The 16,657-nt window shown below is 41.3% G+C and overlaps 1 protein-coding gene across 24 annotated transcripts in view; it reads right to left on the bottom strand.

The window, feature by feature from the left end:
• Window positions 1-16,657, bottom strand: part of EPB41L2 (erythrocyte membrane protein band 4.1 like 2) — a 273,144-nt gene that overhangs the window by 112,665 nt on the left and 143,822 nt on the right. For all 24 annotated transcript variants that reach the window (XM_067702090.1, XM_067702096.1, XM_067702088.1 and 21 more), the window contains 4 exons: window positions 13,054-13,096; window positions 9,040-9,115; window positions 5,156-5,374; window positions 3,494-3,581 (listed from right to left, as the gene is read on the bottom strand). In XM_067702090.1, coding sequence (XP_067558191.1) covers window positions 3,494-3,581; window positions 5,156-5,374; window positions 9,040-9,115; window positions 13,054-13,096 — 426 coding nt within the window. The remainder of the gene's footprint in view (window positions 1-3,493; window positions 3,582-5,155; window positions 5,375-9,039; window positions 9,116-13,053; window positions 13,097-16,657) is intronic.

The following is a 16,657-nucleotide window of genomic DNA, read 5'->3' as shown; positions in this document are numbered from 1 at the left end:
TTTATTTCAGTTTTTTAAAAATAGAAATACAGTACTAGGTAACTGATGCCAATGGCATTCACTGCTGTGATATGTGAACAACTCATATACAAATAAAATTACATTAGACCGGGGCTTCCCTGGTGGCGCAGTGGTTGAGAGTCCGCCTGCCGATGCAGGGGACACGGGTTCGTGCCCCGGTCCGGGAGGATCCCACATGCTGCGGAGCGGCTGGGCCCGTGAGCCATGGCCGCTGGGCCTGCGCGTCCGGAGCCTGTGCTCCGCAACGGGAGAGGCTACAGCAGTGAGAGGCCCGCGTACCGCAAAAAAAAAAAAAAATTACATTAGACCATCTGAGCAGGTTTAAAAATCTCATCTACAAAGGTGCTTTATTCACCCATATCCTGACAGCCACAGTTCTCTCTAGAAACAGAGTAAAAAGCCAGAGTGAACCAGGCACAGGTGCCTAAGCAATTTGGCACCAGACACAAATGACGTGTTTGCCCAAAATATCACTGGCCAGGGACACAGGGAGCAGGCCGGAAGATTACCCAAGACAGCATGTTCTCAGCACAAATAAGGAGGCAACCCTCATTTGAAACATTAAACAAAGCTATCTCTAGTGTGAGGCAATCTTTCAACAGGACATTGAACCTATTTTATCTGACTGAAAAATAAACACAATCTGGATCCAAGTAAATCAGCTGAGGTTCGATTGTTCCACATATTGTTTTACAATTATCAGTATTTGTGTGAATAGAAATTACAGATTAAGGGAAAGAAGTTAAAGGGAAAAAAAAGCATGCCTTAGTTCTCCATATTTGACTTCTGCCATTCAGCAACAAAGTCAGAAAAATAAACTAATAAAAAAGGAGCATCTTGGGCTTCCCTGGTGGCGCAGTGGTTGAGAGTCCGTCTGCTGATGCAGGGGACACGGGTTTGTGCCCCGGTCCGGGAGGATCCCACATGCCGCGGAGCGGCTGGGCCCGTGAGCCATGGCCGCTGAGCCTGTGCGTCCGGAGCCTGTGCTCCGCAACAGGAGAGGCCACAGCAGTGAGAGGCCCGCGTACCGCAAAAAAAAAAAAAAAAGGTGGGGGGGGCATCTTCTCCACCTTGCTCACTGCCTTAGGAAGCTACCCCATATGGACATCAACAGGATCCCGCTCCCACTGACTTCAGCCAATGGAAAGTTCTTGAAGAAGATCAGAGACAGGGAGGAGGGCAAGGAGGTCAGGGTTTTTAATACCCAGACTCCTTCCTTGTGTGGTCACATCACGGTGGCTATCTCCTGGACCATCGCAGCTCCTCTCAAGACAGCCCTCTCCACACAGATCGCCCCCCCTGGGTTCTGGCAACTACTCTTTGCCTCACCCCCCGCCCCCCCACCCAGAGGGGTTAGGAGAGCTGCTGTTACCAGCTCATGGGCATCATTCTATTCTTGTGGTTTCCTTCTATCTTTGTCAAGAGCCCTTTTAGTCAACACCCTCACCTTGTCCTAACATAAGTGTGCCATTAAGGACTCTTCTGACGATAAAATATTAATTAAAAAATAATTTTTAAATATGATCTCAAGGTAATGAAAAACGTATACAGGCACAAAACTTTTAAATACATGAAAAGTTCTCTTACATTGCTACAGATTTTTTTCCCATGAGCTGCAAATATCTTGTGCATCAGATATTATCTAAGTCCACCAGATGATAAGTTGAATGAATGCGCGTTATTCTGATTTTTTCTAAGTGATCTACTCCTAACCACACAGCAAGAACTGAAATTACACTTATAACAAAACCAGCAACTTTTTAACTTTTCTAACATACAACTTCAAAAACAAGAATCCCGAAACCTTCCAGGACTGTCATCTAAGGACTGCGTTCTCACTAATGATCAACAAAAGCAGCAGATGTAAGATTCACGTGTGGCAAGAATAACAGGGTTTAGAGGAGAGGTGGGCTCTGGGCGTCTTTCTGATACCAAATCTGCTCTGTCCTCCCTCCCTTATTTCTGTTTGCCTGCTGACCCAGCCTATCCCCATCATACAGAGAAATGAGCTACAAGACACTCAAGTGTGGAGAAGATCTGTTTTACCTCCCAGTAGGATTTATCAGCAGACATCACACAGATGGGACTACTTTACACTGTGTGGCTTGAGGCAACAAGCCAGATAGTGTAACAAGCCATATGCATTCTGTTTTATGTAGTTTTCGTAAAAACAAAAACATCCGACCCTTAAATGAGATAGTGTAAGTGAAAGTACTTTTAAAAATTAAGTGTATACAGCACGTAGCAGTTAAAAAAGGTTGCTGCCAAAGACTATTTACTACCATGGAGAAGTGTTTATAAGAGCAAGTTTAAAAAAAAAAATTTATGAAATAATACTCATGGTATAATCTCATTTTTAAAATGTGAGTTCAACTGCTCAGAGATTTTTTTTTTAAATAAAACAAGAAAATACTAACAGTGCTTGTTTCTGCATAAAGACATTTCAGTCTTTTTATATTTTTCTGTTCACCTCTATTTTCTAGGATGAAGATGTATTACTTTTGTAATAAGGAAAAGTATTTAAAGAATAAAAAGGAAGGCACAGAGGCAAAAGGGGTGCTTTGCAAATATGAAGTACTATTAACACAAAAGCAAGAATTAGTAATCTGAGGCCAAGGGAAGGAAGATACCTTTGGGTGATAGGCCTTCCTAGGGATTTCTCACCAAGGGACGGACGGGTCCTTTAAACGCAGGCAACAATAGGTTCCCTCTGCATGTTGAGCCGACTCTGGACATGTTTTTCAAAACCAAGTGCATCTTTCATCTTGTCTCTTGTACTCCCCACCTACTGCTCCCGCCCCGACTCTCCCCACTACCTGATCATCCAAACAAGGATCATGAAGTAGGTGATGTTTGTTGCTGGCATCTTCCTCACCAAACCCTGCCTCTCCTATCAGCTACCTCCATGATTCCATTCTTTTCCATTCTTGCTCACATGGGACAGGTCTAATTGCCTGGAGCCTGGGCCAGCACAGTGTATCTTACAAGAAGTACAACAGACCTGTAGGGAAAAGCCCAACTCTAGGGCTCCTTCACCGGCAGTTTTTCGGAAAGTGGTCATATCCATGCTGCCTTGCCCTTTCATGGTGGCTAAGAGCTGCTCTCCTCTCCCAGGACACAGGTGGGAGACGGGGCTGGGACAGAGGCAGCACTTGCAAGAGCAAAAGCTGGGACAGAATAAAGGTAGGACGAGGGGTAAAGAAGGCTGATAAGGTGAGTCTTACCGTAAGTATATGTGAAAGGGTATCAACTTAAAAGACCAGGAAAAGAAGAAAGAATAAGAGGGAGAATCAATGATCCCTCCCCACAACCATAAACCCCCCCAATTAGAAACCCCAAAGAAATACAGTCCCTTGGGTGAGGGTGAGGATCCTTTTCTGAAAGTGAACTAGGCTAGTCTACAACTGGAGTCCTCTCAAAACTTCAGCCAACAGACCGGAAAGAGGCCCCCTTTCCGTTCCACGCACAGTACCTTGGCATGATGCAGGTCGACTCCATACATGGAAAGCCTCTTGGCATTTTCTAAGAACTGAGAATCAGCTTGTGCTGGAGATAAACCCCTAAGAATCAAAAGAAACAATATTATCTTACTGGTGGATGCAAAGCAAATGTAACCAAACTAGAGAAAGGGGTGCATGAGCTTGGAGAGTTTGGAGTGGAGGGAGTAGCCCAGCTAAATGTGCAGACAAGGAGGAATCAGGGAAGAAGGCTCAACTCTCAACCTCCAGCATTTTTCTCTTAAGATCCTCCGATATGAACCTACTCACTGCAAGGATGTGTCCCTCCACACTTACCCTTTTTATCTTAGAAAGTTGCTTTCACTTTTTTCCACTACGGAAAAAGCCCCAGCAATAGTGGGTACAACATAAATTCATTTTAAAAATAAAAGAATAAAAAAATAGAAAGTCATTTCATCTTTCTGAAATAGACAAATTCTCTCCTTAACCTAATTTCATTACGACTGACGACACTAAAGATGAGAAGTACTTGTGCTTGATGTTACACCTGACATGTCCCAACAAAACAAATTTTAAGCTCCTAGGAAGCAGGGCCCCGTTAATTTTCATATTCCCCAAGGCATTCCCCACGGCATCTACTGAACAGACCTGGAATGAAGTTAATAAGAAAATATTTAAAGTCAAATACTGCATTTTTTTTTTTTAAAGAAAAGTCAGTGAAGGCAGTCTGTTTAAAAACCTCTAATCTCTGAAAGTTCCTTTCAAATCATTTCAGTCAAAATTTTTGAAAACTTCAATTCTGCCATATGGGACAAGTTAGAATTTCGTAGCTGGGAGTGTTAAAAACTCATGCTTAAGAGAACCATTTGTTTTCACAGATATAAAAGTTCTCGAAGTGTAACACGGTATTTAAGTAATTAATAACCCTCAGTTAAACCAAAAGTCATCTTCTGAGGATAGAGAAACCACCTGTAGATTTACTACCCTTAACGCCCATTACCACTCACATTTCTGACTCAAATCCTGATGCCTCAGTATCTCCCTGGCTTTCTTATCAAATATGGTAATAAAAATAATTAAAAGGCAGAAGAAATGTATAATCAATGCCAAACAAGTACGTGGGTATGTTTGTTTCAGGTGTGTGTATGTGTATATGTGTGCACGTGTGTGTACGAAGGGAGAGGACTGGAAGTAGGGCACAGGAGATACCACAGGGAAAAGTAAATTTTTTTATTTTTTTTTTTGCTGTATGTGGGCCTCTCACTGTTGCGGCCTCTCCCGTTGCGGAGCACAGGCTCTGGATGCACAGGCTCAGCGGCCATGGCTCACGGGCCCAGCCGCTCCGTGGCATGTGTGATCCTCCCGGACTGGGGCACGAACCCGTGTCCCCTGCATCGGCAGGTGGACTCTCAACCACTGCGCCACCAGGGAAGCCCAGTAAATTTTTTTAATAAATGAAAACATTTAGTCTCATGAGCACAGTTCCTCATATTACAGTCATAAAGACAATGGAAGGCTGTCTCAATGACTCCAAGTTATCTTGACTAGCACTAGGTGAAGCTCCACAGGGCAAACTGAATAATCCCATCAACTATGGTCAAATGTCCAGCAAATGCTATAAGGGAAGCCATTTAAACCCACCACGGTCACTCTCTCCAGTAAGCAAGTCTACAGACCTGTGAGTCTTATGCAGCTCTGCCACTTTCTCTTCCAGTTCCTTCGTCTGTGTAGGGGCAAACTGGAAGTCACTGAGGTCATGACTGCCATGCTCTTCTGGGTCATAGTCCCCAAGTTCAGCCTGCAGTGTGTACGATCCCAGGAGGGCATGTGTCACAAAAGAGCAGGGCAGGCGGCCTGAGGCAATGTCCTCCCGGAGCTGAAGGCACAAGAAGTATCTGTGAGGAACAGGGGACAAAAGGGTGGGAGAACAGTTAGTTAAGATTGTAGCGCTCATAAATATGATTCTGATGTCTCTCTGAAACAAATATATAATATAGGCACTCTTCAAATGCAGAACAAAAGAAGTGTTTTGTAATAAGAAGGCCACCTTCCTCCATGGACTCCTAAACTTGTGACTTATTTATAAAAAATGCATCTAGAGGGCAAAGTAATAGAGAAATTCTGGAAATTCTGAATTGCTATTCAGGCAACAGTGTATTTTTACTATTACAAAAAAAGAGTTTTGTGACTGCAGGTGAAATTCTCATCACTTAGTCTCCTTGGCTTTAAAACTGTAATCAAGATTAGTATGCTCTTCAAAAGTTATAAAGACTAATAAAATTTAAGAAATAGCTACAGTTCTTCATTCAGGATTTACGTGAAAAGCTAAGGTCACCCACCCTTTATCCTCTCTATGCTTTTCATAGTAATTTCTTTTCCTGAGACCCTTTAACAACAATCTTAAGTCAGTCTCTACTTGGAAGCCCTTACTTGCCCATTTACCCCATCTATAGAGGCAGCTAATTCAGTTTACAGTAGAAAAATCATGGGCTTCAGAGCCTGGCAGAGCTGACCATGTGACCTTGAGTAAGCTAATTTACTTGCCTAAGTCTAACTTCCCACCTGTAAAATGGGAACAACTCTATTTCCCTTTAAAGATGAGGATAAAAAATTAGATAACATAAATAAAAGACATTGCGTGGTACCTGGCAATCGATAACTAGTAGCCATAATCATAATAGTGTTATTATTAGTTATAATAACAATCATTCAGTGTTCCAAGTGGATTATTACAGTTATAAAAGATTCTAGCTTTTATTAAATAACGTGCAAAAACACGTTACTTATATTTTATGAGGGTTGGGGGGGTCCCCCATCAACTCTTTTTGTTAACATTTGAAAACCTAATTTCTAGTCGTGAATTGAACCACTTGCTAAGGTTACCACTGACTCCTCCCAAGAAAATGGCAGCACCCTCCCCCCTTCTTGAAGAGACTGCCATTCCTGTTAGCTGGTGGCTTCTTCCTGTGGATGCTTTTGCCTGGCGGGGTTGTCATGGCTCCGCCCTCCTTTTGCCTCTACCTCCACCATGTTCAAAGGGGCACGCTGCCTGTGGTCCAGGGCTCTTGCTGTTGCATCAGAGAGCGTGTCCCAGAACATGGCATCAGCCATCCCCCAGTTACACCTGTATTACCACCCAAATCTCCTGTCAGGCAGGGCAGGGATTCTGTTTATCATCATCATAAGCCCACAGTTATTAGCAAAGTACTTGCCACATGAGGAGTGCTCCAGAATTTTCTAAGAATGAAACTCATCTCACTATCACTACAGTCTGAGTATTTTTAAGCACTGCAGTAGCTCTCTTTCCAAGGAGAAATATGTGTTTCCTTGACCCCTAGAACAACATGAGCATCACTGCTTTATTTTAGCAAACTAAATTTTAAACTACGATTCCACGTTATCCTCAAATTCTCTAGGTCTAATCAAGAATATCACTAGGTCTCCACATTTTACAGCACTGTTAAGACCTAAACACAAAGATTCCATCTATTACTAAAATCTTCTTGCTCCTCCTCCTATTAGTATATCTACTTTTCACATTGATCCTTTCTTCTGTTTTAAAGCCTATGGCTACGGCCCGAAAACTTCAAACAAAAGCCGCAACAGCCTCCTGAGTTTCCCAAGTCCATCTCCTTCATACGGCAGGACAGATCATTCTTCAGACATAATTCTGAACTGTGTTCTTGCCCTCCTCAAAAGCCTATCCCACCTTCTAGATGTTCACTCAAGTCATAGTGAAGATTTCAATCGTAATATTTAGGCTGCAAAGCTACAGGCTGATCTCAGGCTTTTAGTTAGCTCACTAGACTACTATTTCATTCTTCCCCAAACGCGCAGGGAGACTGTTCAAGGTCCCTCTAAAAAGAAAACCAAAGCACTTTACCTATGCTATAAAGTTGCAATCACCAAAGGATTATCATCCCCAAACGAATCACTGCAAGGAGGAATGTATGCACAAAGAGGGCGCTGGGTCACAAAGCCCCAGTTATGTGCACTGTTCAAAGGCCCTCCCGCAGTGAGGCCTACGTGCATATCCTACGCACGGCAACCTGTCAAGTTTCATGCTCTAAGCAGCTCACTGCGTAGTTACAAAAGCTGCTATTTATTATTTACTAGCTGAAGCTAATTCAATCAAAACTTAATTAGTATCAGTAAATCCTTATTCAGCAATAACCAGTAAAGGGCGGGGCGGGGGGGAAGGCCTGTCATTTACCCAATCTTGGAAAAAAATCTCCATTATTCCTAGTTCACATGGATATCACGCACTTGCTTAAATATCTACCCAACTTCACATCTGATGACAAAACTGGCCTAGCAGAAAACGTCAAGGACACAGGAACCACTGGAATCAAAAACAGAGTCTTTAGCTAACACCCTGTTAATTTTCCAAAAGTATATATACAGAATGCAGTTTTCCTTGGCCAGGTAAATAATCTTTTAAAAATATATACAAATCACTCTATAGACCTACTCTTACCAGAGCTAAGAATTCCAATCGCTGATACCCAGTTTAAATAGGGCTAAGATATCAAGGTACTCGTGGACTCTAAATGTTCCTTGTTCCCATTCAAACACTTAGTCACTCTCAAAATCAATAAATGCTCTCTTGCTCCTAAACTGAAACTTTTATTTGCAATTTAAGCATGTGTCTGTATTGTCCAGATAATCTCAGAGGAGATGGAAATGAAACAGCTACTGACTCTTACATAAGAAAGCCTACCTTATTAGTTTTTTATCCTGGGGAGCAGGGGTGTGTGTGTAAAACTTACAGTTCAAGAGACTTCCAAAAATTAACTTTTAAAAAGTTTTTCATTTTTCTACCTTTATATAACATTTGTAAGCTGAGATTAGTACACAGGCACATATGGGTTACACGATAAAAACTATCTTAGTATGAAAATCTGAAATATTAAATACCAGTGATTTTTGAAAGTATAACATAGGAAACAAAGCTGCTGCATTTTTTTTTAATATTTATTTATTTATTTGGCTGCGCCAGGTCTTAGTTGCGGCACGTGGGATCTAGTTCCCTGACCAGGGACAGAACCCGGGCCCCCTGCATTGGGAGCACGGAGTCTTAACCACTGGACTACCAGGGAAGTCCCTGCCGCAATTTTTAAAAAATATTCCATTACTTCAATATAAATGGGAAGTTAAAGAAAAGTGAATAAAATTTCTGAAACCAGAAACATTTCAAACTATTTTGGAATATCCACTTCCAAGGAAACTTCTAAAACTCAGCTTAAGAAAAAATGTTTTGGTTTTAATCCTAAAATTACCATCATTCCCCCCCCAGGACACTGAAATAAATGAGAGCTGTAAGTAAAGAATCATTTTTAGGGGCTTCCCTGGTGGCGCAGTGGTTGGGAGTCCGCCTGCCGATGCAGGGGACACGGGTTCGTGCCCCGGTCCGGGAAGATCCCACATGCCGCAGAGCGGCTGGACCCGTGAGCCATGGCCGCTGAGCCTGTGCGTCCGGAGCCTGTGCTCCGCAACGGGAGAGGCCCGCATACCGCAAAAAAAAAAAAAAAGAATCATTTTTAGTATAAATGTAAAGTACCTGGTGATATCTTCAGTCAACTGAGAAGGATCAGGAGGATAAAACTTCACATTAAAGCTGAAGAGCCAAGGAAGATCTGTAATTATTAAAGATCATGATTATTTATGCAACCAACACAATCACCATTTATACTGATAAAACTTAAAGGTCAATGTTCAAACAGTATAGATCAGTCCTGCTATAAATCAATTTAGAGAATTTTTTTAATTTAAAGAAAATATCATTTACAAAACAAAAATGAAGTGAAAAATAAAGTAAAAATCAATTCCATAAATAACCCATCATCAAAGAATAACAGGTTCACTTTTTTATAAACATTTACTGGTATGTCAACAAATGTTTTATATGGTGATCTAGTACGCAAACATTTTAATATAAACTTCATGTAATAGTTCTGAGATAAAATTTTTTAACCATAGGATCTCTAGATGCCAAATATTCTCCACACTTTAAAAACAACCAAAAAAGAGGGCTTCCCTGGTGGTGCAGTGATTAAGAGTCTGCCTGCCAATGCAGGGGACACGGGTTTGAGCCCTGGTCCAGGAAGATCCCACAAGCCGCGGAGCAACTAAGCCCGTATGCCACAACTACTGAGCCTGCGCTCTAGAGCCCATGCGCCACAACTACTGAGCCCATGCGCCACAACTACTGAAGCCCGCATGCTTAGAACGCATGCTCCGCAACAAGAAAAGCCACTACAATGAGAAGCCCGTGCACCGCAATGAAGAGTAGCCCCTGCCCGCCGCAACTAGAGAAAAGCCCGCACTCAGCAACAAAGACCCAACACAGCCAAAAATAAAATATATATTTTTTTAAAAAAGCAATTTAGGATTTTTATACTGTTAGGGGAAGAGGAGTAATGATCAAATGATCACTATAACTATTCAAGAAATGATGGGCTTCCCTGGTGGCACAGTGATTGAAAGTCCGCCTGCCGATGCAGGGGACACGGGTTCGTGCCCCGGTCCGGGAAGATCCCACAGGGCAGGTATTATTTTCGTAAAGGGATCAAAATAATTCCAATAGTCTGAATTCAGAGTTATACTCAAAGTTCATGGTATTTCCAAATAAAAACATAAAAACTGTGTGTGTGTGTGTTATTTCATTTCACACATATTTGAAGGCCTCACAGTTGCTTTCATTTAGGGAGTTGAAGAAAAATTTCTTGAATCCCATTCTCTTGCTCAATGGATCATTTTGTTCTTTTCTCACCATAGACACGCTAACTTTTCTCCTACTCAGAAGTCAATGAAGAGTTATTGAATAGCTACTGTGAATACACAGAACTCTTGCTGGATTTTGGCTCAATACATCATTCTTCTACTAATAACACAAACCCGCCAAATTTAATAAACAGATTTAAGTTCCCTCTATACATTTAAAACATCATAAAAAAGATACAGAACTTTCCTGAGTATTAAGAGACATGCCATTTCTTGGCCAGTAGCACCAGGGTGGCTGGATGCATATGTACTTCCTCAAGGTAATTACTAACCCATAATTAAGCAAAGTCATCACAGGATTATCATATCACTTCTTAATGGATCTTTATTTATTTGTTTCCTAGGTATTAACACCAGCACATGCTTACCTGGATACGACAACAGGGATAAGTTTCTGATAGAACACATATTTCAGGTTCTATTTCCAATTCTAAAGTTGATAAAGTTGTACTGATAATGCTAAACTTTTTATTTAGTTATGTAGTATCATTTTTACCTAGCTATATAAACAGTCTATCTAGCTATGGATTGTTTATATATTAATACAGGCAAGCCTAAGATATATAGCCTTATATATCTATATAGTCTTATTTGCGTACATTTGAGAAAATAGAGATTTTTAGGCAACTTTTACACAGAAACTGATAGGCTGTCAGCTGTCAAACGGAACTCAGAAAAGATTAATGTTTACCTCTGTTAACTGAATGACAATAAATCGCTGCAGAGGTTGGGCTAAGACAGAACAAACAGTTCTTTCACCCATTGTAACACAAGCAGAAAGGAAGAGGTAAAATGCAACAGCTAAAACTTCGTTTCCTCAGCCTACTTTCATGATCAGGACGGCACAGGATTCCATTTAGGGAACTAGTTCCAATAGTTTGAAAATGCCAAATCCTGTGTTACTGTTATTCCTCTTGCCAAACCACAAGGGCAAAAGTCCTGAAATAACTCTAAAAAAAACTTCACAAATAATCAAAACGTAAGACCGTGATTCATAATCAGCAAGAAAGAGTCTTGCCTTCCAAAAGTTAGGATGGCTCCATGACTCTGAAGTGAGAAGCACAGAAACATAATGCAACAAAAGCCAAAGCAAAACTATAGGAAACAAATTCAATGGAACATCAATCATGTTTCACAGGTTATCCTGTTCCGTCCATGGTTTGGGTCACTTGGCAAGTAGGGTTTCAGAGAAAGTGAAAGAACCAAGCATCCATACCTTTTTGGATTCATGCACTTTGCAGAGTTTTAACAACCGCAGAAGGGACTAGAAAAAGTTCCGAAGCTTTCTGGTACAGTTTCTTCCATAATATAAGCATAATGTATCTCTGTCTAATTACTCCTTTTCGCTACTTTCCCCCTTTTCTATTATGAAGCAAACATGAATGGATGAAACACCAAGATAAAAATGCAGGGCAGAGGGGTGAGGGAGGGAGGGAAGGATGGAAAGCCAGGGATAACAGTTAAAAGATAGGGTGACCAACCACCCCAGTTAGCACTAAAAGTCCCACATCCTCACAGTCCTGGGCAAATCAGGAAGGTCACTCTAATCAAAGATATTTTAAAAATGAAAAGAAAGATGAGTCTACAAGGAGAGGAAATAGGAAAAATAAGGTATACACTCAGTAAAAAAGAAAAAAAAAAAAAGGAGAGTAGAGAAGGAAAGAAATGATAGGAAAACTCCCAAAATTATTAATAATCTGAGAGAGAAAGAAAGAGAAATAAAGAAAATGTGGAGAATTAAAAATGAGATGGAAGGTAGACAGAAAGGAACCGAAGGGAAAAGCATAGATGTGTTCCAGTGTTTTAACGTTGGGAATAAATAAGCTGGGAATAATAAATAAGTAGGGAAATGAAACCAACAGCACAGAGAGCATCCTGCTCCCTGGACAGCTTCTCCCTGGCCAGCTCTGGGGCCCACCGTCCAAAGGGCTGGTGAGAATTTTGTTCTCTTGTCTGAACAGTCCAGCTGTTTGTGGCTCCCTCCCTTTTCTGCTTAAGTCATTCACAGACCCTGCAGTAATTTAAGTAGCCAGATCCCCTATCAGAGGTTGTTCTGAGGTGATAATGATTCGTGATGCAGATATCACAAAACCAGCCACAGGAGGGAACTGAAGCTGGTTAGATAGAGTGGGACACATAAGTCACTTAGGGAGACAACAGTAAGAACAAATGGGGAAATGGAAGAAAGGGACAAACAGAACTAAGAACAAACCCAGACTCAGAGCACAAAAAGTGGCCAAAGGAGGAGAGAAGGCAAACACCTCAGAGGACTCCAAGGATCATTTTGCAATCCCTTCACTCCTCAAACCCTCACTCCAGGACATCCAGCAGCAGTGCGTCCATATGCCTCTGGAGCCAGAGGCATGCTTACTAATTAAACTAACTGGACACACAGCCAAAATCAAGTAGACAAAGCAAGAGTAATAGGGCTCTCTTGGGTACATTTCATATAAAAAGGGAAAGTTACAGAAAAGCAGCTTCTCATACTTTCCCCCAGAGACAAAGATCAGGTGTTGCTTCACAGTGGTAGACACTGTGAGGGACTATTTAAGAAGAGTCGTCTACAACCTCTTGACCAGGAGTCCCTAAGCCATGACCAAAATAAACAGTCATGATTCTACAGAAATATTGTTGAGTCTCAACTTCCTATATGATATGAATGCAAAACAGAGCTGATGATTCTATCACTATCTTATTCTAGTTTACATTCCGGTGAATTTTAGTAAAGATAGAAAAACACAGATGTAAAGATTAACTTGATAACTTCAAAGTATGATGATTTAATACTCACTTCGCAGCTGTCTCTTCATTTCTTTTGCGGGATCTAGCCAGTTCTGCAGGGGGTGAAAAAAAAGGTTAATTAACCCATAAGAAGTAGTCCAGAGTCCAAAATGGAACAGTTTACAGTTCACATACTTATTTAAGTGTAAACATTTTAACAAAGTCCTACGCAAAGAGCTACTAGCATTCCACTGGGCTCAGTACTGATTTGTTTTTGAATGCGTGTTTGTGTGTGTTATAAATAAAATATTAAAACACTTTAAGGTGGGTCTCTTGGGCCTCATTTTCCTGGATGTGAAATCAAACATCTACCCAAATGACGAGACGTAATACATCTACGTCTAGTCTTTATTCTATAGTAGTACTGCCAGCAAAGAGCCCCTGTGGACACTGAAATGAGAGCTCAGTCAAGGACAATCATTGGCTCTTATTCATGGATAAAATGTGAATTGGAAACTATTGGTTAAAAGTACACATACCCCAATCAAACACAATTATCTCAACTCCTAAAGCCAATTCCTCCTTAAACTCTGTTTCTGCCTGCAACTGTACAACGCCATGGAGAAGTACTGTCAGATTGCAGCCAGTATTTTCCTTCCTGGAAGATCTAAACATCCTTTTAAAACTTCATTCCAAGTTGAAAGTCAATCATAAGGAACTCCCTTTCACTTTTCCTTTATTTCCACCCTTTGAGAAAGTTAAAAAAGATTCTAGGAAACCACTACAATATCTTAAAGCAAAAAAGATCAAATTTGAACTACTAGGGCTTCCCCTGGTGGCGCAGTGGTTGAGTCTGCCTGCTGATGCAGGGGACACGGGTTCGTGCCCCGGTCCGGGAAGATCCCACATGTCGCGGAGCGGCTGGGCCCGTGAGCCATGGCTGCTGAGCCTGTGCGTCCGGAGCCTGTGCTCCACAATGGGAGAGGCCACAACAGTGAGAGGCCCGCGTACCACAAAAAAAAAAAAAAAAAAATTTGAACTACTAGGTTCAAACCCTCTAAGGACATTAAATATTTGTTTTTTAAAGCTACAGGCAAAAGATGTATCCATTAAAAAAAATTTGCATATGTGTGTGTGTTTTATGTATATGCTATATATATGTTTATTTTTTTATACTTCTACCTTATCCTCAAGTCATTATTAAAGTTCACTTTATCTTCACCAATAGAACAATTACATTTTTGAGATATATTAAACTGACTCAAATAACTGGCTTCAGAATAAGTTTCACTCATTCTAAAAGCATCCCAAATCATGTATTGTAACATCTGTGTTTAAACAGAATTTTATTCAGATACATAAAGCAAACAATTAAAATGTTTACTGCTACATAGAAAATTATAACCTACTATCTTAACAATATGTTGAATGGGTACAACAGAACATTAACTTACACACTATTAAGAAACAGTAACAACAGGATGCTTTGAAAGCAAAGCTGCACAGACCCCCACGGGTCTTACTAAACCATTCAGGGCTTATACTGAGGGCAGCAAGGATCCAAGGTGTGCATGGCTCTGTTCTAACACTGGTTATATTCAACCCTCTCAACAAAGAGTTACCAGAGCTTGGTCTAAGTTTCATAGCACTGGTGGCCCAGCTGCATGGCCCACTGATGTGAAGGGCCAATGGGACCCTCTCACGGTACCTCCAGTGCTGTGTCAAGGAGTAGCTCTAATTCTCCCCCGAGAAGAGAGCCTGGCATTCAGCTTCCCGGCCCTGCAGCAGCTGTCCATGCAACAGCTGGCTCCCAAATGGCGGGCTATCATGAGGCACAAGAATGAGAAAAACACATCATTCAGCCTCTGGCCCAGACAGGGGAGTGGCTGGGGGAGAGGGACGGAGAGTCAAAAGTGTTTTGGTATTTCGTCCAAGGATGTAACAACCACAGTAAGAAAAACTGAATCAGACACAACTCATGCCAAACTGAAAAGGAAAAATATCCCTCAGAACATAAGCACAGAAGAAAGAAGAGAGGGGAGGAGAAACTACTGGTCTTATTAAAGGCCTAGACACACCCCTTCCAAATCCCCAGTTTCACTGTGTGACAATTGGTATAGAGGTCTCTCACAGAACAGCAAAAAAAAAAAAAAAAAAAAAAAAGACCTCTCTGTTCTCCGAGTAAGAGGGTGGAAGCAGCAGCATCTTCTGTAACCCCAAGAAGTAACCCTGTGTCCCAGCCACCCGGCACTGTCCATTCTCACATGAAGCACCAAAGCCTCATACAAGTCACCTGACAGTTTCTGCACAGCATGCAGAGAGTCAATCTGGCTCTGCAGACCCAGGAGTATGAGTAATAAGTTTCTGTGCACCAGCCAACCACATTCAGACTCGCTGTCATTCTCGGGCCACTTTCCACGACATTGCCAGGCACAATATCAAGACCAAAGCGGCTTATTCTCTTTATTTCAGAGCCCATCCAAAAACTGAGCGGGCAGAGTTTACCTGATATGATCAAACAGCGGCAGCAGAGAGGATTTGTTGCATCCACTGACCTGGTTTGCCCTTTGGTACCCATCTGCTAACCACACCCACTTCCACACTGTGAACTCCATTCCCACCCAAGAGTAAGGAGGTCTTTGCAAGGCCAGGATAGACCATTATTCCCTGCGTCCTTCACAGGACTTGGCAGTTCTAGGCAACCAGTGTAAGTACTAAATTAATACCTGTTGGCTGGTGGCCCACTGCTTGTCTCCTCCCTTTCCATGCTATGATCAATTTAAAAGACCCCAGGTTATAGTATTTGTCTTAGGTTTATTTTTATTTGAATAATTAGCTCCAATGAGCACTCAGATCATGAGTGGGATACAATTTTATTGCCTAGGGTCATAAATTCCTAAGTAAAAAAACCAAAAATGCCTTAACATGACTTTTAAAAGAAATATCAGTCTATTATCCGCATTATCAATTATAAGTAAATAGTAGACATAAAACTTTTTAACAGATAAATAATAAAAATGAATTTCTTGGTTCTGACACTTGAGCAGTGCTGGGTGGATCAAGCAGACACAAAAAGATGGAAAAAGCCATCAGAGAATGACGTAAGTGCACACACTCACACACACCATGACAGCTTAGAGCGCACCATTCCCATTTTTTAAAGATTTGGCTGCCACATACATAGACTTTGGAATCAGAACTACATGGAGTCAAATTCTGGCTTTCCACCGACTCTGTGACCTTGGGCTCATTCCCTGTCTTCTTTCAGCCTCGGTTTCCTCACCCTCAAGATGAAGATCATATCATCTACCCCATGGGGTTGTTCTCTTCAAACATTCATTCAAACGCTTCCTGAGGAGTAAGTACACATGCAATGGACTTTATCTAGTGCCTTAATGGTAGATGTTTTTTGGTAATGATAAAATTAAATTGTTCTATCACCTTTCAGTATATATCCCTTCTTCACATAATTTTTTATTTCCAAAGGAGATACATTATATATATTAAGGAAGTTATTATTTATGTGACTACTTCTACCCACAAAAAGTTAATAAATCAGACTCTGGATTCAAAAACTACGCTCACGGTAGTCATGGGCCAGATGAGATTAAAAATCAGACCCCTTTCTCCTTAAAGAATCCTATCACAGGCTTCCAACAAAAGTAAATTAAAAT

The sequence above is a fragment of the Pseudorca crassidens genome, chromosome 13 (assembly GCF_039906515.1).
Source record: "Pseudorca crassidens isolate mPseCra1 chromosome 13, mPseCra1.hap1, whole genome shotgun sequence".
In the NCBI taxonomy this organism is placed as follows: Eukaryota; Metazoa; Chordata; class Mammalia; order Artiodactyla; family Delphinidae; genus Pseudorca; species Pseudorca crassidens.
Note: the sequence above shows the minus strand (reverse complement) of the source record. Positions and strands in the feature narration are given on the sequence as shown.